This window comes from Pteropus alecto, unplaced genomic scaffold (genome assembly GCF_000325575.1).
Source record: "Pteropus alecto unplaced genomic scaffold, ASM32557v1 scaffold223, whole genome shotgun sequence".
Classification (NCBI taxonomy): Eukaryota; Metazoa; Chordata; class Mammalia; order Chiroptera; family Pteropodidae; genus Pteropus; species Pteropus alecto.
In genome coordinates this window covers 2,671,341-2,694,833 of record NW_006434441.1, presented here as the reverse complement: position 1 = coordinate 2,694,833, position 23,493 = coordinate 2,671,341, and the positions used below count along the sequence as shown (strand labels likewise).

General features: G+C 41.9%; 1 protein-coding gene across 1 annotated transcript in view; it reads left to right on the top strand.

Moving 5' to 3' along the window:
• ACOXL (acyl-CoA oxidase like) overlaps positions 1-23,493 on the top strand; it is a 201,364-nt gene that overhangs the window by 119,372 nt on the left and 58,499 nt on the right. The window contains exons 12-13 of the mRNA XM_006909483.3: positions 1,855-1,964; positions 9,221-9,332. Coding sequence (XP_006909545.1) covers positions 1,855-1,964; positions 9,221-9,332 — 222 coding nt within the window. The remainder of the gene's footprint in view (positions 1-1,854; positions 1,965-9,220; positions 9,333-23,493) is intronic.

Here is a 23,493-nt window from a genome sequence, read left to right as displayed (position 1 = left end):
TGGGCAGACAGGCCTCCCGGCACTTGTCTTCCAGGCAGTAGGAAGTTGGGACCCTTCTTGATGAAGCTGTGTTCTGCTTCATCAGGAAAAAATAAATGCTGTTGAAGAAATGCTGTGGAGGAAAAAGCTATTTTTCTTGGAATGACGTTGCCCTTGTAACAAGAGGGAGCTGGAGTTACAGCCGTGGTGAACTTGACAGATTGTCAAAACCAAGAACGCAAATGCTAATCCTAGTGGCGTGTCAGTGAAATGGAACTTGAGTGCTGTATCATTTGAACTTAAATTCTATTTAAAGTTAGTTAAGTTCCCCCATTTCTTCCATTGCTGGAAGTGTTCTGATGTTCACACTTATTTTCTATAGCAGCAACCATAAAACTGTTCACGTCCCTTGACCCATAGTATGGTGATTCTTAAACTTACTCGGCCCAATGCTCTCTTTTTTATAAAAAAATATTTTGTGACACCCCCTTTACTATCCTGAAGTAAAATCATAGATGATTTAACTTATCTAGAAGCATAATTTCAAGAATTCAAGAAAATAGTTTTTAAAAAAAGGAAAGTAATTTACAGTAAATGTAACGACAGTGTAAGACCTCACAGTGCTATGTCTGTACATGGATTAGCATGACAGTGTCCAGCGTAGACTGATGCCCAGAGGGACCGACCAGTCACACCTGGGAACATTGCACCAGCTTGTGTGTCACTGGCCTAAAGCAAGTCGTATGGCCACCTCTGGCTTTAGTGGACTCACAGATTTAGTCCCAGGTAATAACCAAAAAGAGGACAGTGCGATTCGTCTGAAGATATTGATATCACAGTTATTAGTGACACTATAAACTTGGAAACAGCCTAAATATCTAACTGAATGGAATGTTTAATTGCCTATGATTTTTTCCAACCAAAAGATGTTATACAGCCCTTAAACAGATAAACGATCTGCAACAGCAATATGAACCAAAACCACCCCTTACAATATACTTGTAAGGGGTTGATTGAAAAGATATACAACATTTTATACAATATCTATAAAAACATAAATGTATATGAAACAAAGAAGAAAATACTCTAAAGTTGGTTTTGCAGGAGAATGAATCAGCTATTTATCATGGTGTAACAAACCACCCCCGAATTTAGTAGCTTAAAACAACATGTGATTGTTACCTGGGGGTTCTGTGGGTCGGCAGTTGGGGCTGGGCCACCTCCAGGTCCCTTGGCCGGTGGCCTGGGCCACTCACACCAAAGGCTCATGGGCAGCCTGGGCCCAGGTGGCCTCACGGACATGTTCAACAGCTGCTGCCGTCACCGGGGCCTCTCTCTGCTCCAGGCCGGCCACAGACATCTTCTTTTAGCAAACCTGGGAAAGCACGCAGGAGTTTTTGGCCCATATCGTAACTTTAAAGCTGTTGAGGGAAGAGATTGATGGAGATGGTTTTGCGTGTACATTTTAACGTGATTCCCCAAAGGCCTAATGAACCGGAGACTATCAGAGTCAGAACAGAAAACAGGCCAGACATTTATCTGGTCCAGAGAAGGCAAGTTGGTTTTATGTGAAGTGTCAGCTGACATAGTTGGTCTGGGACCGGCTTTAGAGGCTGGTCCCAGGGGAGAGAGGGAGCAGTATGTGGTTAGCTCTTTGGCCAAGCTGTGAGGGGAGGGACTGAGAGTGGAAGGGAAGAGCTGCTCGTTTGCCATAGGGGAGTGGGGGCCCCTGGAAAGATGAGGTCTTATATTTGGTTCCTTCCAAGGAGTTTGCTAGAAGCAGCTAGACCTCATCTGGCTGCAGTATTTGAAGACATTTGCATTTTTTTTTATGTTTTTGACAACCGACTGACAAATGGTAAACTCTGTGCACAGGTTGTGGTGCGGGAATTGCTGGCTCAATACACCAAACAGTGCCAAGAAAGACCACTTGCTAGCTGGCTTCGAAGCTGGGCTGAGTCTGGGGGCGACAACCTGAGAACCAGGTATGTAACTGCTCAGGCTATCACCATCTCTGGCCCTCAGTGTCTTACTGTTGAGTTTGAGAGCACAGAGCCTTGTCATGGCACAGCTCACTCTTGTTTGAAATGTTTAATGTTTGATATGCACAAAAATACACACACATGTAAAACTAATGCTCGCGTACTCACTCCCCAACTGAAAACTAAAACATGCTAATTCTGTTTTTTTCTACAGCGTTCCTTCTTTGTTGCATGTTCACTATTCCAAGCATCTCACGGATTTTAATCATAAACACTCCATGATATAGGTTATTATATCCATTTCATAGATGAGGAAACTGAGGCACAGAGGTTAAGTTTTTTGCCCAACGTTACATACTAACGAGTGAAGGGGTAGGATTCAAACCCAGATCATCTGACTTCAGAATCCATGTGTTTGACTGTCTTTATTGATTTTTTAGCATTGACTTTAAGCTTGATAAATCAGGCATAATGCATGTGGTATTCTGTAGCTTCCCCTTTTCACTCAGTATTTTGTTTCTAAGATTTGTCCAAGTTCTTATGTGTAGAAAGAACATAGAAACATAAAAAGGATAAATAAACATGACAAATGCCAGTATCTCGCTCATTACATTTTGCCACGTGCATATCCAGTTTACTTATCCATTCTGGTCTCCAGTATCACTAGACACGGACTGTGTTTTTGGTATTCAGCACAGAGCTCTTATGAAAAATCTCGCATGTGTTTTCTGGGGAATATGTGTGAGAGTTTCTGCAGGCTTTCAAATGTAGTTGCCATGACTCAGAGTAAGAAATAAGTTTTATGTCACACTGACACCCACACATCCACCGAGCACCCCACCCCAGAGACACAGATGAGGCAAACAGTCCATGAAACAGTGCTTATCTATTACTCATAATGCTCTCTGATATTTTTAAATTTTATTGTTTAAAAAATTCTGATCTCAATCCTTTAAACTAATTTCATGACTCATTAGTGATTTGCCATCTGTTGTTTGATAAGCACTCCTCAACAGCATGTATTACCTAGGAGTGAAACCGCTATGTTGTGGGGTTTGCCAGGGTCCGACTTCGGTAGATAACGTTAACTTGTTTCTCAATGTGATTGTATAACACGTATCACACTTGGTACTATCAGACTGAATTTGTCAATGCAATATAAGAAAAAGATCCCTCACTGACTTTAAATTGCATTTTCCTTAACATGGGTAAGGTTGAACGTGCTTTCACATCCTTATTTGCCATTTGTGTTTCTTCTTACGTGACGTGACTGTTCACATGTTTTGCCAATTTTCCTTTTTTTTTGTTTCATTCTTATTCACTTTTAGGAGTTCTTTATCCTTCGTTGTTACAGATGTTACAATGATCTTGGCCAAGTTTGTGGCCTCTCATATTTTCTTCCTGGTGTCTTTCGATCCACATAAATCCTTAAATTACAATTCTATTTATTAATCTTTTATATTCCACACTTTTCATGTCATGTTTACTTTAAGATCATGAACTATATATTTTTTAAAGTTAGAGCATTTCACCTTTCACATTTAATTCCTGAATCCACTAGAAATCTTTGTCTGTGGTGTGAGGAAGGGATCTATTTTTAGCTCCCTTAAGGATTGTCGTTGTCCCAGTGCCATTTCCTGAATCAACTACCCCTTGCCAGTGATCTGCAATGCCCCCTCTGGACTTCATTAAATTCTATATATGTGGGAGTTCATTTGAGAGCTATTTTGTTCCTAGTCTATTTGCATATCCTCAATCCAACAATATACTGCGACAATTACACTACATTTATAATAGTGTAATATTATTATAGAACATGATATAATATATCTGAAATATAATTCAGAATTGTGTTGGCTATTGTGGGTCTTTTGCACTTCCGTGTAAATTTTGGAATCAGTTTGTTGAGTTTCTCAGGAAAACAAACAACCTACAGACAGAAAAAACAAAAACTGTCGATTGCACTTAGATCAGGGATCTAGAAGAGTCAGATTCTTAGAGACAAGAAGTAGATGGTGGTTCCCCAGGGCGGGGGGATGAAGAGGCGGGGCGAGTGTATCATGGGGACAGAGTTTCGGTTTGGGAAGATGAAAAGATCCTGGAGATGATAGTGGTGATGGTGGCACGTACCTAATGCCACTGAACTATACACTTAAACATGGTTAAAACGGTAGATTTTATGTTATATATATTTTACCACAATTTTAAAAATTTGGTAGAATTTTCTTTGAAAGTATATTAAATCTACAGATTTCTAGAATAATTGACATATGTATAAAATGATCTTCTTCTCAGCAATTTTAATCTCATGAGTGTCTTCCAGGGCTTAATAGTTTTCTCTACACTGAGTATGTGTTTTGATGGAGTTATTCTTGCATACTTTATTATTTTTTTGTTGCTGTAAAAAGAATATTTTTAAAATTATGTTTTTCGTGGTTGCTGGTTTATTATAAACACAGTTGGCTTTTGTATATAAACCTGTCCATAAAAAAAAAAAATTATTCTAAATGTGTCTATAGATTCTATGGGAGTTTTTTCTATAGAGAGTCAAATCATTTGCAAGTAATGATTTTTTAATTTATCCCTTTCCAGTTGTTATTCTTTTTATTCTTTTTTTGTGTGTAGAAGGTGATCTTTTGTCTTGGCCCTTGTTTTAAAAAGAATCAGTTTAACATTTCACTGTTAGGAATGATATTTGCTGAACTTCCCGATAGACACACTTTACTTCCTTACAAAGCCTCATTTATCGTTATTTTCATCGTATTTTTGACATTACTAGATGATTAATCTTACTGATTTGACTGCAGTTCATTTTTTGCATCTATTGAAACGATCTTATGATATTTCTTCTTTAGCCTGCTAATGTGATAAATAATCCTTATAAGTCTTTTATGTTAAACACCCCTTGCATGCTTGAGAAACACTCAGTTTTGTTTTGCTGTGTTATCATTTTTATATTTTCCTGGGTTTGGCTGGCTTTTGTTTTGGCGGGGGCAGGGCATCTCCTTATCGACGCATTGTTTTTGTTTCTTGTACTTTCACGATTTGGATTTATGAGGTTTACTGGTATCATAAAGTTACTTTGGGAGCAGTGTCTTATTCTGTAGAAGAAGTAGATGATTTTGAACACCATCTGGGCCTGGGTGAATATTTAAACTATTGATTTAATTAGTTTAATTGTTTTAAGACCACTTACGCTTTCTCATATTAGTTTTGGTAATTGGTATTTTTATAGGAATTTATCCATTTGATTTTGAATTTATTGGTGTAAAGTGTTTCATATTATTCTCTAATCACCTTTTTCCCTTCTCCTAGATCTGTAGTTATGTCCCATTTGTCATTCCTAAAATTATTTCTGCACCTTCTCTCTTCTGTGTGTTGTTATTTAATCTCCCCAGATGTTTGTCTGGTTTATTTTTTTCTTAAATAATCAGCTTTCCCCTTTATGGATCCTCTGTGTCATAACTCTGTTTCCTAATTCATCGATTTATGCTCATAAATGTATAGTTTCCTTTATTCTACTTTTGAGGAGCTTATTATGCTTTTTCCTTTTGTGTATTTTTAAGTTATCATTTTTATTTGGAGGCAGATTACTGGTCTCCATAAGCCAAGTGTATTGAATTAATTTCCAAGAAAACTGTTAATTAGAACATATCATCTTACAATCCTGATTAAAACATAGGAAACACACAAATGATAGTATGGGACTTTTCATATCTATTGGCATAAAGTGAAATTAAGAAGTCTATATTCCATCCTTTCTCCCCCTCCTTTTTTTACTACTTAGGTTCCTGTTTATTCAAACTACAGTCTGTCTTATCAGCTCCTGTATCCTAGGACTGTTTCTCTTAAGTTTCTTAGTTTTAATATCTCGATATGTCCTGGCATAGTCTACAAAGTCAGTGCGCCTTTTGCTGTTTCTTGCCCTGAATGGTCATTTTATAGGACTCGTAGCTTCTCTCTACCCCAATTAACTAGTCTGAAAACTTTCCAACATGTAAGGAGTTGAAAAAACAGTACATTTCCCAGCAGAATCAGTTCCATCCACTCAGGAACCTTGTTCCCAAATAGGCCATGTGCATTTGCCCTTCCATTTCTTTTCCAGATAGCAGAGCAGGGCTTGTCCCTGTCACTCTGAGAACATAACAGACTCTCACCCACATTCAAATCTCTGAAAATTCTCCAGGACAGGCTTGAGATGCGCCAAAGGCAGTATTCCAATTGTAAATATTTTGGAAAGTTCCAGTTCATTTATTTTTGTCTCGGTTATTAACCTCCAAAACAGTACACATCGCTCTCCCAGGTTGACTGATTCAGTCTGTCTGTGTTTATCTACTTAAGTCCCCAAGACTTACTTGCTCTGATTTTTATGTATATTAAGAAAAGCCTTGTCATTCTCTCTGCCATGTGGAGCTTACACGATAGTAGAGCAATCAGATGGCAGTTGCAGTGACAACTCACACGAGCAGGTGGGGGCATGAGGAAAGATGGATCGAGAACTGCCTGGTGCCCTGAAGTCCTCCCAAGCAATAGCCACTGTGTGGACACCAGAGGCTCCCCTCTCCCAAGGGAGGAGGTTATGGGGGTGGGATGAGTCAAGCTCCTGCATTGCCCTTGAACGTTTTGCCATATTAAGAACATTTTCAAATATTCAGCAATATTGAAAGAATTTGGGTGAACATTCATACAACCACCATATGGATTCTACTATTATGTTACTGTGCTAGCTACATCACATGTGTCAGCCCCTCAACCCACCAAACAATTCATCTTTTTTGATGCATTTCAAAGTAAACTGCAGACATTGGCATACTTCTAAATAGTTAAGCACAAATATTGTTAATTAGCGTTTCATATTTGGTTATGTTTTTTTCTCCTTATTAGAATTTACATAAAATGAAATGCACAAATCTTACGTGTGCATTCACTGAGTTTTGACAAATGCATATACCTGTGTGACCAAAACTCTTATTAAGTTAAAGGCGATTAGCATCACTCCAGAAAGTTCCACAACGTCCCTTTCTGTCAATCCCTGTGGCCACCACCCTGGATGCAGCTACGCTTCTGACGTTTTTCTCCCACAGTTTATTTTTTCCTGTTCAAGAATTCCATAAAAGTGGAACCATGCAGCTGGTTTACTAACTTGACATAATGCTTTTTGAGATTCATTTCTGTTGTCATGTGTATTAGTTTGTTCTTTTTAATTGCTGAGTAGTATTCTACTTTAGGGATATACTAGGATTTGTTTTTTGTTCTTTTTATTAGTGGACACCCTCCTGGGATGTTTTCAGTTTTTTACTCCTCTGAGTAGAATCACTTCAAACATTTGTATACAAGTCTTTTTGTGAATACATGTTTTTATTTATCTGAGGCAAATAGTAGAAGTGGAATTTTTGGATCATAGTGTATGTGTTTATTTAGTTTTAGGGGGAAACATGAGAACTTTTTCCAAAGTGTTTTTGCCATTTTACATTCTATCATCAAGTATGAGAGTTCTGGATGCTCCATACCTTCTTCAACATTTGATGCTGTCAGTGTATTTACTCCTAGTCATCCTGGTAGATGTATAATGCTGCCTCATTGTGGTTCTCATTTGCATTTCCCCTATGACTAACAATGTGCATTTGAATTTAATTTAAAGTTATAATCACTTTGGCCTTCTTGTAAAGTACAAGGAGGATGCCGTTAGCGATGTTCTTATTTTTAAGAGTCTACAGCTTTCTGCGCTGGAAGAGTTCGCAGGGCTCTATGGTGTGGTCGTACTTGGCTTGTGATGTGTAAAAGTCATGTGACTCATGGGTGGGTGACACCCACTTCCTGTAGCACACCCACTTCCAGTTCAAAAACCTCAGGCAGACAGTGTTGCCAAGAAACATTCCAAAAAAGGTGATTTCTTATACAGTCTCTAGGTTTCATGGGAACCGGCCTTGGAATGACTAAAAGATACTTTTCAATAAAACATAAAAGTTCTTTACACCTCTTGTTACAAGGACTAAGACAGAGATTCAACTATCTGAAGACCAGATTCAAAATGAGTACTGATATAATTTTGTAATTTGAGTTTTCTGATAATTGGCATGTGGTAAATATCTCCCATCTTGTCTCAAAAGCACTGTATCAATTGCTTCTTAGTGTTTCTCTCATGGCTTCTGATCAAGCAACGACAGCTACTTGTTCCTTTTTATTTTAATTAATGGGAATCTAAGATATCTGAGTCTTATAATAACTTACTTCTCGATGATATGGGCAAAGAGGAGGGCACGGGGAGCCTAGCTCTGGGAGTCCCTGTGTGAATTGGTCCCTTAGCTGTCTATCTAAATTCTAAAGACGGAAGTTTCATTGTGGGGTTGGGGAGGGCAGGATAGCACAAAAGGCTGAGTTGCATGGTGAAAAGCCTATAGGGTTGTGAGGGAACTTGGGTGTTTTGAGTCTGTTTATGCCTCTCTTAAGTTTCCCATGCCTCAGTTTCCTCATTTACCAGATGGGGAAGATGGATATTTCTATCTGCTGAAAAAAGACTTCATCTCTGTGGCATACCCTACCCTGAGCTCACCCACACCCCCTCTCACTGCCCTTGGGCTCCTCTTCCCTTTAAGACAAGTGTCCTCGAAGACAAAACTCAAGCTGGAGCATGTTTTACCTGTGTGACCTTTGAGCGGGTTACCATATCTTCTTGAGCCTCAGTTTCTCAAGCTGCACTTTGGGAAATTATAGCATCTTCATCATAGAATTATTGAGATCATTGAATAATTCACAGCAATGAGTAGCATAGTTCCTGATACATAATATATTTGAGAAATATCACTCATTGATAAATACTTCATTACAGATATATTTAATCATTAATATTCACTTGTCATCATTATGATAACACATGCCCAACAATGGTTGAGTAAATTATGATAAACCCAATTGGTGAAGAAAGACTATATAAAATACTGAAGAAAGACTACATAAAATACTGAAGAAAGACTATGTAAAATACTGAACACCACTTATAATACAATTATTAAGTGGAAAAAGCAGAAACCCAAATTACCTTTATACCATGAGGACCACCATGTAGGAAAACTAGAGGCAAGCATTCATCAGACAAACACTGAAGGAAGCTCGAATCAGCAAATGGGAAGTGTGAGGGGCAATTATGTCTGTGAACATTACTTTTCTGCTGGAAGAAAATTCTTTCTGAAAAAACAAACAGGGTGAAATTCTTTGGTGAGGATGAAATAATAATACTGGTCCCTGTGCTTTCCCTTCAGCTTCCTGGCATTTACCGCGAACACAGTTGGTGCTCTCACCTTTCTGTTGAAAGCAGTGAATTTTCGTGAAAGGGTTCTTCAGCGGGGTTTGGTGGCCAGAATTTATTATAAGGTAAGGACACCTCATGTTACAGTTTTCCTCTTGACATGTGTTTAAGGCATATTCTTGCTGGTGAACAATCTGCTACACTTAGTGGAGGATGAGCAAGCTTCTGGCAACAGCTAGCATTCCTACAGGCCGCTTTGCATGGCCGCCTCGCCTGCTCTGGAGGCCTGGATGTTACTTGTAACCCTTCTGCGTCTGTCTTTTAGAATTCTACCCGCATGCATCATTTGGCTGCCATGGGAGTTGGTGAGTGGAGTCATTTTTAGCCCTTGTTGGAATTAAAAATTCATGGTTTATACGTATAATGAATATATTGTTCTCTGAGAGGAAGTGCATCAGGCATATGTAAAAATTAACCACTGGATTAGCCTGAGATCCTCTCTCTTTCCTGTTAAAATATCTGTGACACTCTACGAAGACATAAAACCTGCATTGGCATCGATAGAAATATAAAGAGGACTTCCACCAAGTGCAATGCCAGTAGGGATGGCTGGAAGAGGAGCCCCCACTCCAGGAGCGTTCATTTTACCTTCTCATCCCATCATGGAATCGACTACGAGACCCTAAGAGAAGGCTTTGCTTATCCCACTCTCTGCCAGGCTCAGGGGCTGGGTTTCTGTAACCTAAAACTAGACCGCTGCTCCCTGTGCCTGGGCGTTAGGGTCCTAGAGGACCAGACTTGGGCCCCGTGCCACTCTCCATGGGTTTTCGTGCTGACGCCGAGAACATGTCTCCTTGTACAACACAGAGCAAGTAGATGGAGGAGTGAGTGGCTCGTGGGGTGGGTGTCCCCTTAGGAAACACTCTGGAGGCAGAGGGGCCCTGGGAGTAGGAAGTGGTCAGGACCAGCCCAATGGGGCAGAGACAGACTGCAGAGCACCTGCTGGGAGCTAGGCCGGGGTACAAGTCAGGCCATCTGCCACGCGCAGATCTAAGGCGAGGCCCTGCCAAACACCAAGGCACACTCACGTGGGTTTGAGTCACTCCACGTTCCCTGCCCTTATCGAACATGCAGCCAGCCAAAATGAGAGAAGGAAGCGATTGAAGGGATGCGGCCTTTGTGGGCCTCGGGAAGGGGCGAAGACGGGCTGTGATAGGCAGGGTCTGACACGGCCTTCAGTGTCCCTGCCTCCCGTAACCAATAGAATACAGCAAAAGTGATGGTGTGTGTTGTCTCAGGTTGTGTCATAGACACTGTGGCCTCTGTGTTAGCCTCTCATCCTTCATTCTGGGGAAGCCACATCACGAGCAGCTCATATGTCAAGGAACTGAACCTTCATGCCAAAAGCTATGTGAGAACAGAAGTGCTTCATCTAGCCCTACTCATGTCTTCTGAGATACCAAGCACTGGGGCAACCGGCAACTTGACGGCGACCTCATGAGAGAGTGTGAGCCAGAGCACCTAGTGAGGACGTGGCCAGGTTCCTAACCCCAGATATCATGGTTATTTTCTTCAGAGGCTAAATTTGGAGACTGCTTGTTGCACAATTAACGGAGAACGAACATAGCATCTGAAAGCAAAATGCGTTCAGTAGTGCTGGCCCTGATACGCATGTTTTTTAAACAAAATACAAAAATGAGATTATACTGGTTTTAACCAATATTTCCGTTTAGTAATATAAGATGGCATTCTTTCTATGTCCGTGAGATGGCGATTGTACCATATTCTGAAGCCCTAGGTTTCTGGTGACTACAGCTGGTGCCACAGTGAGCATGCTGAATAGTGAGCAGATTTTAGCACTGACACACGGACAAATTGTCCTCTACAAGCATGAACCAAGTGGCACTTCCCCAGGGGTCACCTCTCTGCACACTCATTTTCCTGTCACTGTATTTCTCCAACTTTCTCACTTTCTATCCTCAGAATTTGGGACTCTGTCACTGTCTTCATATTTTATTGATGTTAGAAACATAGGTCCACTGTATTCTATTTACTTTCAATTTCATTTTCAAACACGATATAACAGGCTGTCTGGTCCTTATTAAATATTCAGGACAATTTTCTGCTTGTCATTATTCTCCGCCTGAGAACAAATTGTTTGCAAGTGTCAATTTTCTAATTTTGAAAAAAGAAAACCTTTACACACACGAGTGTGTTTTCTGAACATTTAACTGAGGCACGTGACAGGCGAAGACGTACGGAGGGTTTTAGAATCAGGGAGTCACATTTTCCCAATTCCAAGCCTCTGCTTTGAACTAGTAAGAATAGGCACAAACTTGTTGCAAAGATAAAATAAGATACAATATGTGTTTTAAAAAGCATTTTTAAAAACGATAAATTTTACGCTCATGTGGATTTCCTCAGTTACTGCCATCAGGGTAATCATTTGACAGCCAATTCTGTGGAGTACGCATCGGGCACCCAGCTTTCCAGGGCTAAGCGTGGGGCCACCAGGATTGCTCAGGTGTGCTTCTGCCTTGGGGTATGTCCACTAGTTTGAGCCCAAGGAAAAATGAGATAAATGCTAACTTATGACAAAACCTACAAGCTCAGAGGAAAAAATATTGACTTCTTCTGTTATTTGAGTTTGTATTTTGGCTCAGCTTTTTGTGCAGCTAGCTGTATGTTGGCTTATATCTGCCTACATTAATTTGTGTATCTTGAAATAAAATGGTCTGTTCAGCAGTTTGAACATCTGACCCCAACAGAGTTTTGGACAAGAGTCTTTGGATAGTGTCCAAAGGTGAGCGATTTCGTCTAGAATGCCAAGGTCTTGTAAAATAACCATGTGACTTGGTCGAGAATCTTTAAAGAGGAAAGACATGAGTGGGCTTTGGAGATCAGCTTCCCTTCTCGGCTTTTCGGTAACGCTCTTTAATTTTCTTCAAAAGCACATTCTATTTTAGGGACGCTTGGCTAACCCTCCTCTGCCTGTTAGGTAGTCCGTTTGCCTCTTACTCAGCAGCGAGTGCTGAAGGCTGGACAATTGAGAGCACCAGGTCCTCGTGAAAGAGCATGGCTTTCCTTCCTTGGTGGAGCCAGAATTTAACTCAAAATAAGGCCAGGAAATGTCCTTTGGTATGTGGGTGGCCACAGAGGGATCCCAGCCGCAATGGCTTCCCTTGGAACCCCCTCAGTCCCAGTTTTCCAAAGTCACATTGCAGATGTACATCGTCATGATGGCAGCATCATTTCCTCATTATTGAGAAGACCAAACAAACCGATAAGCAACGGCTTTCCACCGTGAGAATATTCTATTAGGGACTTCTCTTGGTTTCCAGAGAAAACTCTGGGGAGCCACGTAGAGACATTAAACAAATGACTTTTCAAATGTGTGTAACAAGAATCAGGCAGGTGGAGGGACGAGAATACAGATGGCACGAAAATCATCCTGGTTAACCAGAAGTTGATCACACTCTGTCACCACCATGCTAGCGGTCCCCTCACTTCAGGGTTTATCAAAATTGGATGCAGGTGGCCCTGCACCACACTCAAAGCTGAGTCTCAAGGAAAATGGAGACGGTTTGCAAAGGAACATAATGAATCACGCGCACAATCCAGGGGAGCAAATGAACTTGGAAACACCTACTTACTTGTTACTTACTTGTCCTCATTCCAAATTTGAGATTTGGATGGAAAAGAATTGGTGGAAGCTGGAAATAAAGTCATCAGAGCAGAGACGTAGCTTCTAGAGCTTTCTGTTTAGAAGAAATGACTGTCAGCTTCAGATTTTATTGTTGTGGTCAGTGTGCAACCCGACTACTCTCATATGCATGTGACTTTGAAGGTCTTAGTTTGGGTCTTTAAAACATCACACAACTATGGTACTTCTGCACAGGCTATCTTTCTAAGAGATGGCACCAGCTTTTCTGTTTGTTGTAATTTTAGGCTGACAGCATCTTTACTCAGGTTACCGTGTTGGGTTTGGGACCTTATCTGAGTTCCTGTCTGTGGAAAATATGAGCTGCCTATGCCGGCAGGTGGATGGCATGCATGTGGCACATGCTGGAGGTTGGGCTCTCACAATCTCCATCGAGCACGGGTCCTCAGAGCTTTAATAATCACGTGGTAGCTGGTGGGTCCAGAGAAGAGCTGAGAAAGGCAGAAAGACCATTATCCACCAGCCCAGAGAGGGAATTAGCTGTTTTGCTGATGCCCCTCTGAGAGTTTGAGGGTGGGGATGGGACAGAGAATAACAGCAGCTGGGTTGTGTTAGTTACATTTTTTAAAGCTAACACAGTGGCCTGAATGGCAGATGTTTTACTGAAAATCTCATGGCACAGAAACATCAAAGACAGGAAGCAGGATTAGAAACCAAATTTCCTGAGTGCATACTTCACGTTGATCTTGATACATCTTTGACTCCCGTGGCTAAGGGGTTTAGAAAGGCAACCAGAGGATGCGGACAACAGTTTATCAAAATTGTTGGTAATCAAAATCGCTAGTAGGTGGGCCTTTGCATCGTCAGAGCATGGGTGCTGCCTAAGCAAAGCCGCCTAGTGCAGAGCGAGGTCTCAGTGCCGACTGGGCCTTGGAACTCCTTACTGGAGACAGTCCCAACCCCAGTGAGAAGCAGATCTTAAACTCCAGGGAGAGGAGGTGGACGGGACTGGGTAGGGATGGGTTGCATCTCTCAGGGAGCTCTGTGTGGGGCAGAGGAAGAAACAGATCGTGGTCCAGGGAGACTGCAGAGCTGGCGGGAAGACCCCAGGCTGCTGCACCCGCTTCGTGTGTGCGGGCTCCCCAGCCTTCGTGTGGCGCTTCCCTCTTTGTTGTTGCTGGTCGTAGGAAATGCTTGTGTCTTGTGAAGTTTCCCTGCCTTACTCTATCCTGCAGCAACCCAGCTAAACTAGGAGTTGCATTATCTCTTTTCCCTCACTTCTAATTTCCTCCATCTCTTTCTCACAGATAGTGCCCTGAATTCTCTTTCTAGGGAAACCTATTATGGGTCAGGAATGGAAAGGAAAGAAGGAAGGAGAAGTGCAGAGAAGGTAAAGGAAGAGGAAGTTATATCCCTGATAACTGCACAGGAGGTGCAGCTGTTTCTTTGGAGTGGAGAATGGAAAGTGTCCCTCAGTGTGACCTACTCAAAGCCACCCACTTACAAATAGGCCTCCTGAGGTTCAAGAAGCTTAGTGGTTTTATCGAGCTAATGCAGTCACCAAGAGCAAAGCCAAGACTGATATTTGATTGTGCAAATGTTCTAGTTTTTTTCAAATTTTCGCCCACTACTTTCAGAATCCAACTATAGATGTTTCTGGAAACAATTGCTTCTGTGGCATTTGCATAATGAGGGCTATCTGTTTCCCTTATTCCTACTATTTATTCATGATAGAAACAATGCCCATTCCTTCTCCTGCAGTTACTTATTTATTGAATTTATGTCAGTGTGGATTCACAGGTATTTATTCTACATTTGGACTATAGTCCAATCCTATCATTATTTATTTTCTCACTCAGATTGTTTTACCTCTGGTCCCCAAGAGCTCCTTCCAGTTAGCCCTATGTTCCTTTGCTATGTCCCCCATCCTTTTTTTTTTTTTTAACACGTGCTTAGTTTCTGGTACCGCGGAATGTTCCAGATACACCTTCTATTTTCCCTACCAGCCCCGCAATCAACCATTTCTCCAAGAATCGCTGGTTTTGTCTACTGGAAAAAGATATTTAAGAACCAAAATCGTTTGCTGGGTGTGCTAAGTGCTGCTGGGGCGTCACTGTGTCTAGATCTGTTCTGAGCTAGGGAACACGTGTGTCTCCTAACTCACAAGTTCTCACGAGGACCTGTTGGTGTGCTTATTAGAACTGCGAGTTCACATTGGGAGCTTGCACTCTGACCCTAAGCTGCAGGCCTTCCCTTCTCTCTTTCCTGCGTGTAATTTCTTCCTCCGAGGAAGTGAGGGTGCTGGCTTTCGTTGTCTGCGACGTCCCACTTGTTGGGCTCCCCAGCGCCCAAGCTGGTTGCTCAGCATCGCTGCCCTTCACTCTCGAGAACCACATTTATTAGCTGGAGCTCAGCGGCTTTGTCTGTGATGTAGCTCACAGTCTCCCATCAAGAGATGTGCTAGTTCCAAAGCATGCCCAGCTCTGCCTCGCCGTCCCTTCTCCACACCGTCAAGGAGGCCACGTTAGTCATGCACAACACAGTTAGGTCCCATTGTTCCCATCTGTCTTCTACTTTGGGGGCTATTTACCCTGAGTGGTCTAGTCCTTCATGTTTCCGCTGTGAGACATATCACTAAGTTTCCAGGACTCGAAGGTGTACCGCTCCTCACTCCTATGCGCTACTTCTATTCCTCCCTTTTCCCCACATACCTTCTAGAGGTGTCCAGTGTTTTTAATCGTGGGGTTATCTTTCCTGTATTTCTTCCATACAAAAAAGCAGACGTATGAGTGCCTACTTACATTGCTTTCACTCTCACATTAAGGTTAGAATGCTGTAAATTCTCTGCACTTTTGCCTGTTTAGTGGTATGTCCTGGAAGTTACTCCATGTTAGTTCATAGAGAGCCACCTCACGGTAAAAAAATGGCAGCAGAATAGTACACTGTGTGGACGTGCCATAGCTTACTCTGCCCCCCTCTAATACGTGTGCATTTAATTTTCCTCCTAATATTTTCAATTGGGAATAATGCTACAATGAATAACCTGATCCATATGAATTTTAGTATTGCTTAAGGTATATCTTCAAGGCAGATTTCTAGAATCGTAATTCCTGGGTGCAAAGGTAGGTACATACATAGTTTGGCTCGATATCGTCGAATTCTTTTTCTGAAGGATTGTGTTACTCACGGTGTGTTTATTTCCTCATAGCCTCACTAACAGAATGTGTTCTCATACTTTTTTTTTTTTGCCAATTTTGTAAATGAGAAATGATATCTCTGTATGTCTTATTTACATTTCTCTAATTATAAGTGAGTTTGAACGGTTTTTCATCTGTGTAAGGGCCATTTTAACATATTTTTATGTATTGTCTATTCATATAATTTTCCATTTGACTATTCATATAATTTTTCCTTTATCCATAGAGTTTTTGGTATTTGTCCATTATTTTTTAAGAATGTTTTCTAAATTAAGGATCTTCGTTTTTTGTCATATTGTAGAATTTTTCTACCAGTTTGTTTTTTGATTTTTTATTTTTACGGTGATTTTGCCATGTCTGTGCATAAAATGACTAAATATTACTGTGAAGTTCATTCTCTTCAAATTGGTCTGTAGATTCAATACCATCTTAATCAAAATCTCAGCAATATTTTCTGTAGAAACTCACAAGTTGATTTGACAATTCATATGGAAATGCAAATGGCCTAAAATAGCCAAAACAACTATGAAAACACTTGAAGGAATGTGGAGGCCTCATACTACCTGATTTCAAAGCTCATGCTGCTGCTCCAATAACACAGATGGTTTGGGATTGGGATGAGAATAAACAATCAGGTCAATGGAATACTGCAGCGTCCAGAAGTTGACCTACACGTGTACGTTCACTTGATTTTTGACAAAGGCGCAAAGAAAGCTGAATGATGAAAAGATCACCTTTTCAACAAATAGTGCAGAGAATGACTAGATGCCTGAGTGGAAAAAAATGAACCTTGACCTAGTCCCCATATAATACACAAAAATTAATTTGAGATTGATCAGAGGCTTACAGTAAAGTGAAAAACTTTCAGAAGAGAACACTGGAGAATGTCTTTGTGGAGTTGGGTACACTAAGACTTTGTAGAAAGGAGGTAAAAAGCACTCATCATTAAATTAAATATTGAGCGATTGGATTTTTTCAAATTTAAAAAATGTTTCTTCTTCAAAAAACATGAGTAAGAAAACAAAAAACAAACCATAACCTTGGAGAAATGATTTGTGATACATTATCTGACAAAAGACTGTTATTCAGACTATATAAAGAACTATAACTCAGTGCTAAAAAGGCACAATCCAGAAAAATTACACGAAAGACTTAAAAAGATACTTCACAAAAGAAGATAAAAGAATGGTAATGAGCACATGAAACTTTGCACAATCTTATTAGTCATCAGGGAAATAGAAATTAAAACCACAATGAAATACCACGACACACCTACTGAAGTGGTTTAAACGAAAACGATTGATGACATTCAGTTCAGGTGACAATATGGAACACTGAGAACTTTCGTAATTGCTGTTGGTAGTGTCAGATGATAACAACCACTCTGGAGAACAGTTTGGCAGTTTGTCAAAAAGGTTAAATGTGATCCTGTGACCAGCATGAAAGCGTGCTCTCAAAAAAGCTTGCACGAGAATGTTCGTATAAGCTTTATTAATGATAGGCCCAGACTGGAAACAACCCAAATATCCATTGGGTTGAGATTGGAAAAACTAGTTGGGCTATATTTCTACTTGGCAATTAAATGGAATAAACAACTGTTACAAGCAACCATACGAGTGACTTTTAGTGAAAGAAGGCCGACACAAAAGAATTAATAGTCTATGATTCCATTTGATGACATTTATTGAAGAAGAGGTGAAATTGCTTGATGGTGATATGGGGACACAGACTGGGAAACTGGTTTGGCTGGGAGAGGGGGTACACGGGGCTCAGGTATATACATGTCATCAAGCTATGAACTTAAGATTTATGCACGTATGCGTTTTGTGCCTCAATTAAAACATCTAAAGTTATAACTTAAATAGTGCCTCTCAGCATGTAGACAGGTTGTTTGCATTACAGGCACTTCATCATCTTTTTATACATGAAATTGGAAACTTTGAAGCCTCCAACAGGACACCTCAGCTGTTGAATCTGGATACACCAATTGGGGAGAAGAAGAAATGGTGAATGACAACAACATTCACCAAGTGTCAGTTCTGTCCTAGACACTTCAGTTTCACACCAGAACACAGTGGCGGGTGCCCAGGCTAGTTGGCAACATGGAATCCAGAAAGCTTAGTGATGGATGATGAGTGGTAGTCTAGGCCAGTGGCCAGGATCACAGAAGTCTGGCAAGAGGAGAGCTGTTGAGGGCTGGTCTTGAAGGAGGGCAGACATATGCGATAAGTTCTGAAACTTCTACTGAAGGATCCCGACACCCATGGGACTGGGCCACAGGAAGCAGAGCCCCAGCCAGGGTGGTGAGGAGGCCTGGCCATGGACAGCTGGGCAAGTCACCCAGATAGGACAAGGGGACAAGACAGAGCTTAGTTCACAGATAGGCAAATCTGTGGGGACACGTGCCACTCTCTGAGCTCGTGACTGATGAGCATATCATAGAAATGACCTCTTTCTAGTTTATGGCACACTAATGACTGGTAAGTTTCAGTTGGTATAAGCGACTGAATACTGAACAACAGCTTCTTTTTTTTTTTTTTTTGGTTTCTCCCGTTTTTTCCCCCAGCTTTTGTAGAGACGTGATTGGCATCTAACACTGTAAGTTTAAGTGTTCGATGTGCTGATTGGATATGCATTTGCGCTGAACAGTGCTGGTTAACACTTTACCTCCTCACATTTTTGTCTTTTGGGGGTTGGGGATAAGACATTTAAGATCTGCTTTCAGCAACTTTCCAGTTTATAGCATGGTATTGTTAGCCACAGTCACTGTGCTGCACATTACGTCCCCAGAACTTACTCATCTCATAGCTGGAAGTTTGTACCTCTGACCAACACCTCCCAGTCCCCCACCCAGCCCCTGGCAACCACTGTCCTCCTCTCTGTTTCTTGACTTTAGCTTTTTTTTAGATTCCACATGTAAGTGACATCATATAGTATATGCCTTTTCCTGTCTGACTTACTTCACTCAGCACGATGCCCTTGAGCTCCATCCATGTTGTCACAAGTGACGGGATTTCCTTCTTTCTCGTGGCTAAATGATACTCCATTGTGTATATACACATACCTTCTTTATCCATTTATCCACAGATGCACACACACTCAGACTATTTTCATGTCTCGGCTAGTGCAAAAATGCTGCACTGGATGTGAGAGTGCAGATCTCTTTGTAAGAGAATGATTTCACTTCCTTTGGATAAATACCCAGAGATGAGGTTACTGGCTCATAAAGTAGCTCTATTTTTAATTTGTCGAGGACCCTCCACACTGTTTTACATGGTGGCTGCACCAATTTGCAATCCTACCAACAGTGCACGAGGGCTCACTTTCTCCAACACTTATCTCTTGTCTCTGATCATAGCTGTTCTGACAGGTGTGAGGTGGTATTTCATTGTGGTTTTGATTTGCATTTCACTGATGACTGATGATGTCAAGCACATTTTCATGCTCTTTGGGAAAATGTCTGTTCAGGTCCCCTGCCCATTTTTTGAATTGGATTTTCTTTTTGCTATTGAGTTGTATGAGTTCCTTATATATTTTAGATATTAATCTCTATCACATACATGGTCTGCAAATGTTTTCTCCCATCTCGTACTTTGGTTTTTCATTCTGTTGATTTCTTTCGCTGTGATGAAGTCCCACTTGTTTATTTCCGCTTTTGTTGCTCATGCTTTTGGTGTCATATCCAAAAAAAAAAAAAAAAAAATTGTAGCCAAGACTAATGTCTAGGAGCTTTCTCCCATGTTTTCTTCTAGGAGATTTATGGTTTCAGATTTTATATTTAATCCATTTTGGGTTAATGTTTGTGATTTGTGTGAGATAAGGGTCCATTTCATTCTCTTCATGTGGTTATCTAGTTTTCCCAGCACCATTTATTGAAGAGACTATCCATTGCTCACTGAGCATTCCTGGCTCCCTTGTCAAATATTAGTTGACCATATATCAGGGCTTTATCTGGGCATTTGATTCTGTTCTGTTGGTCTATGTGTCTGTTTTTATGCCAATAACACACTGTTTTGATTTCTATAGCTTTGTAATATAGTTTGAAATCAGGAAGTGGATATATGCAGCTTTGTTTTTTCTCAGAACAAAGAAAAAGGCTGTTCAGGGTCTTTCGTGGTTCCACATAAATTTAAGGATTTTTTTTTCTTTCTGTTTTTAGGGGAAATGCCTTAGGAATTTTGATAGAGGTCGTGTAGAATCTACAGATCACTTTGGGCAGCATGGACATTTTAACAATATTAATTATTTTGATCCATGAACATTTATTTGTGTCTTCTTCAATTTCTTTCATCAATGCCTTATAGTTTTCAGTGTACAGATCTTTCACCTCCTTGGTTAAATTTATTCCTAAATATTTACTGTTTTTTCATGCTATTGCAAGTGGGATTGTTTTAATTTCTTTTTCAAATATTTTGTTGTTAGTGTATAGAAATACAACTGATATCTATATGTTGACTTTTTACCCCGAAACTTTACTGAATTCATTATTGGTGAATTCTAATGAGTTCTAATGAATTTTTGATGGTTTCGGATGATCATCTCATCTGCAAATAAAGGTAATTTCACGTCTTCCTTTTCTATTTGGATGCCTTTTCTTTCTTTCTTTCTTTCTTTCTTTCTTTCTTTCTTTCTTTCTTTCTTTCTTTCTTTCTTTCTTTCTTTCTTTCTTTCTCTCTTTCTCTCTTTCTCTCTTTCTCTCTTTCTCTCTTTCTCTCTTTCTCTTTCTCTCTTTCTCTCTTTCTCTCTTTCTCTCTTTCTCTCTTTCTCTCTTTCTCTCTTTCTCTCTTTCTCTCTTTCTCTCTTTCTTTCTTTCTTTTTTTCTCCTTGCCTGATTGCTCTGGCTAGGACTTCCAGTGCCATATTGGATAGGAGTTGCAAGAGTGGGCACTTTATCATATTCCTGATCTTAGAGGAAAACTTTTAGCCTTTCACTGTTGAGTATGTTATCAGCTATGGGCTTGAACAGCCATTTCCCGAAGTTCTCTGTGATTAGAGGGGAGACTCATCCTGGGACTTGATGCTGCTGCAGATTGTAGTGTTGGGATAAACAGGAGCAAGCCTGTTATTCTATTCATTCTGCCTTTCCACAAGGCCAGTGTGCAGACCCTCCCAGCTGGGATTAAGGACATCAGTTAAGTTCCTGCTGTAATGAGGGGCAGCCTAGGACCCAGCATTTTGCCATACAGCCAACAACCTGACCGTAGGACTGAGAAGGAAACGGTAAAGTTGTGGGTGGGGCTATGGGCCTCCGTCAGGATAAGGCACTTGGGACCACACACAGGTGGTGGGTGAAGTTAGGAAACAGCAAAATGCAAAGGACAGAGTCAGATACATCTCTATAAAGAGCTTAACACTTCCTGGCTGGGCCTCTCCACTAAGGCAGCGCTGAGTCCAGCCCATCCTCCTGCCAGCTCAGGGCTTGATGGTGGGGACAGATAGCCACTCATTGACCTAGAATTCCTACGGCATCTCTTGGTGACTTGCACCCTTCCTTCCTGTTTGCCGGCACCACAGGCTGTTGGAATAGGTTGTTTTGTTGTTTCTGTTTGTTCATCCCCAGTGGTTCACCTGGTCCTCACAAGCATCTCAGACGCCTCCCCATCTGGCACACAGAGCTTAGAGGTTTCCCACTCTGGATATGAAGCTTCTAGAATCCTTAGAGCTTAGCTGAAAATGGAAGCCTCTCAGTGACAGTGAAGTACCAATGCTTTGTTGGAGCCTCAGATATGTATTTAAACAAACAATTAAGAAACAAAAGAAGGATCTGTAACCATTTTTATATTTGCAGAATAGTTCACTCAGTGGCAGGCACTGAGTGAGTTCTGGGGCTGTGATGATGACGCAGATGCGATGGCTGTCCTCTGCGGACCCTCAGACAGGAGGAATGGGTGGCAATGACATGGGTCAAGCGGGAGGGCCAGTGAGCAGGGTCTGAGCACAGGAGCGGGTGGCACAGTCCTTGAGCTGCATCTTGTCTTGCGATATAAGTGGCTGAGTGCACCCAGGTGAGGCCTTCAAGGGAAGGCGTGGGCGTGAACGAGTGCCCCGCAAGTTCAGGTTGGGCGCTGAGCCACTTAGCATCTGGGTCCCAGCTAGCGAGGCTGGCAGGGGAGGGGAGGGGTAGTGGATCCCCACTGCGATGAGCCTTGAACACCCTGAGTGCAAGGCTGAGAACCTTCCACCTTCCCTTCAGGTGATGGGGGTGTGGCCCGAGCACGCTAGTGTCCAAAGATTATTCTGGAGTCAGTATGGAGAGGGTAACTTAGGAAGGCCGCAGTCAGCATCGCCCTGGAGGGGTGAGGATCTAGCCTGAGCTGCGGAATGGTGGCTGTGAGCATGGGGAGTTTGCGAGACTTAGGACAGTTTAGTGGGGACAACACTGAAGGTGGAGTCAATGACGGCCCCAGGGCTCCAGCTCCGACACTGGGTGACCCCGGAATACAGAGACCTGAGAAGTCCCCAACTGCAGTGGGTTCCCCGCTCCCCACTCCAGTGGCCAGTGTATGGGTGCAGTCTGAACCCTGTGGTCTGCACCATGTGCATGCAAAATGCTGCCCTTCCTGGAGGCCCAGAGCACCTCCCCAGTGCCCCTTGCCATGCACCAGCTAAGCCACGCAGGCACTCGAGAAGCAGACCGGGGCCTCGTTTCTACCACATTTTAAATGTACATCACTCTGCCTTATGTCAGCTCTAAGTTGTCACGAAGGACATTCAGGTCCCACCCTGTGGTCTTCAGCTGAATGCAGAGGTCACAGGAGTGAAACAAGACCTCTCCAGCTGACCATATTCCAGAGGCGTGGCTGGTGTCCGGGAAACCGGTTCGGGGCCTCTTGATGCCCCAGAACAGCCAGGAGGAGCTTTTCAAAGGAGGAAGCTGTTAAGAAAGAGAGAAGCTATCAGACGTTTGTTTATTTACGTATCTGTTGGCGATTATTGAGATTGATTTCAGGAGCATGGAGTTCAAATGAAGGCTGGACAACCGACCAAAGGGAACCGGCCGCAGGTGATTAGTTTCTATTCCGAAGGGCTGTAACGGAAAGCAGACCCTTCATTTGGCTCGGAAGAGGGGAGGAAGAGAAATTAGGAAGTAATATATTCAATTATGGGAGCCCTTTGCCAAGACCCTGTTGATTTCATGTTCTGACAACTTCAGTTAGGCCTCAGCGGGGAAAAGACTCAGGAACAGGTCAGATCAAACTCGGGGCCCCCATTCCCCGAGCTCTGGTGTGTGTGACAGACAGAGTCAGGCCTGGGCTCAGAGTGGACTCTGTCCTGGTGTCCGTTCATACTAGCAGGCCCCAGACCAGAGCTTGGAAGACAGTGCAGGTGAGAGAAGAGGCTGCAGAGACCCCTGCAGGCCCAAGGGAACCTGGCAGACCCCAAAACTCTGGTGCGGTGAGAGGCAGGGGGGGCCCTCTACCGAGTTCC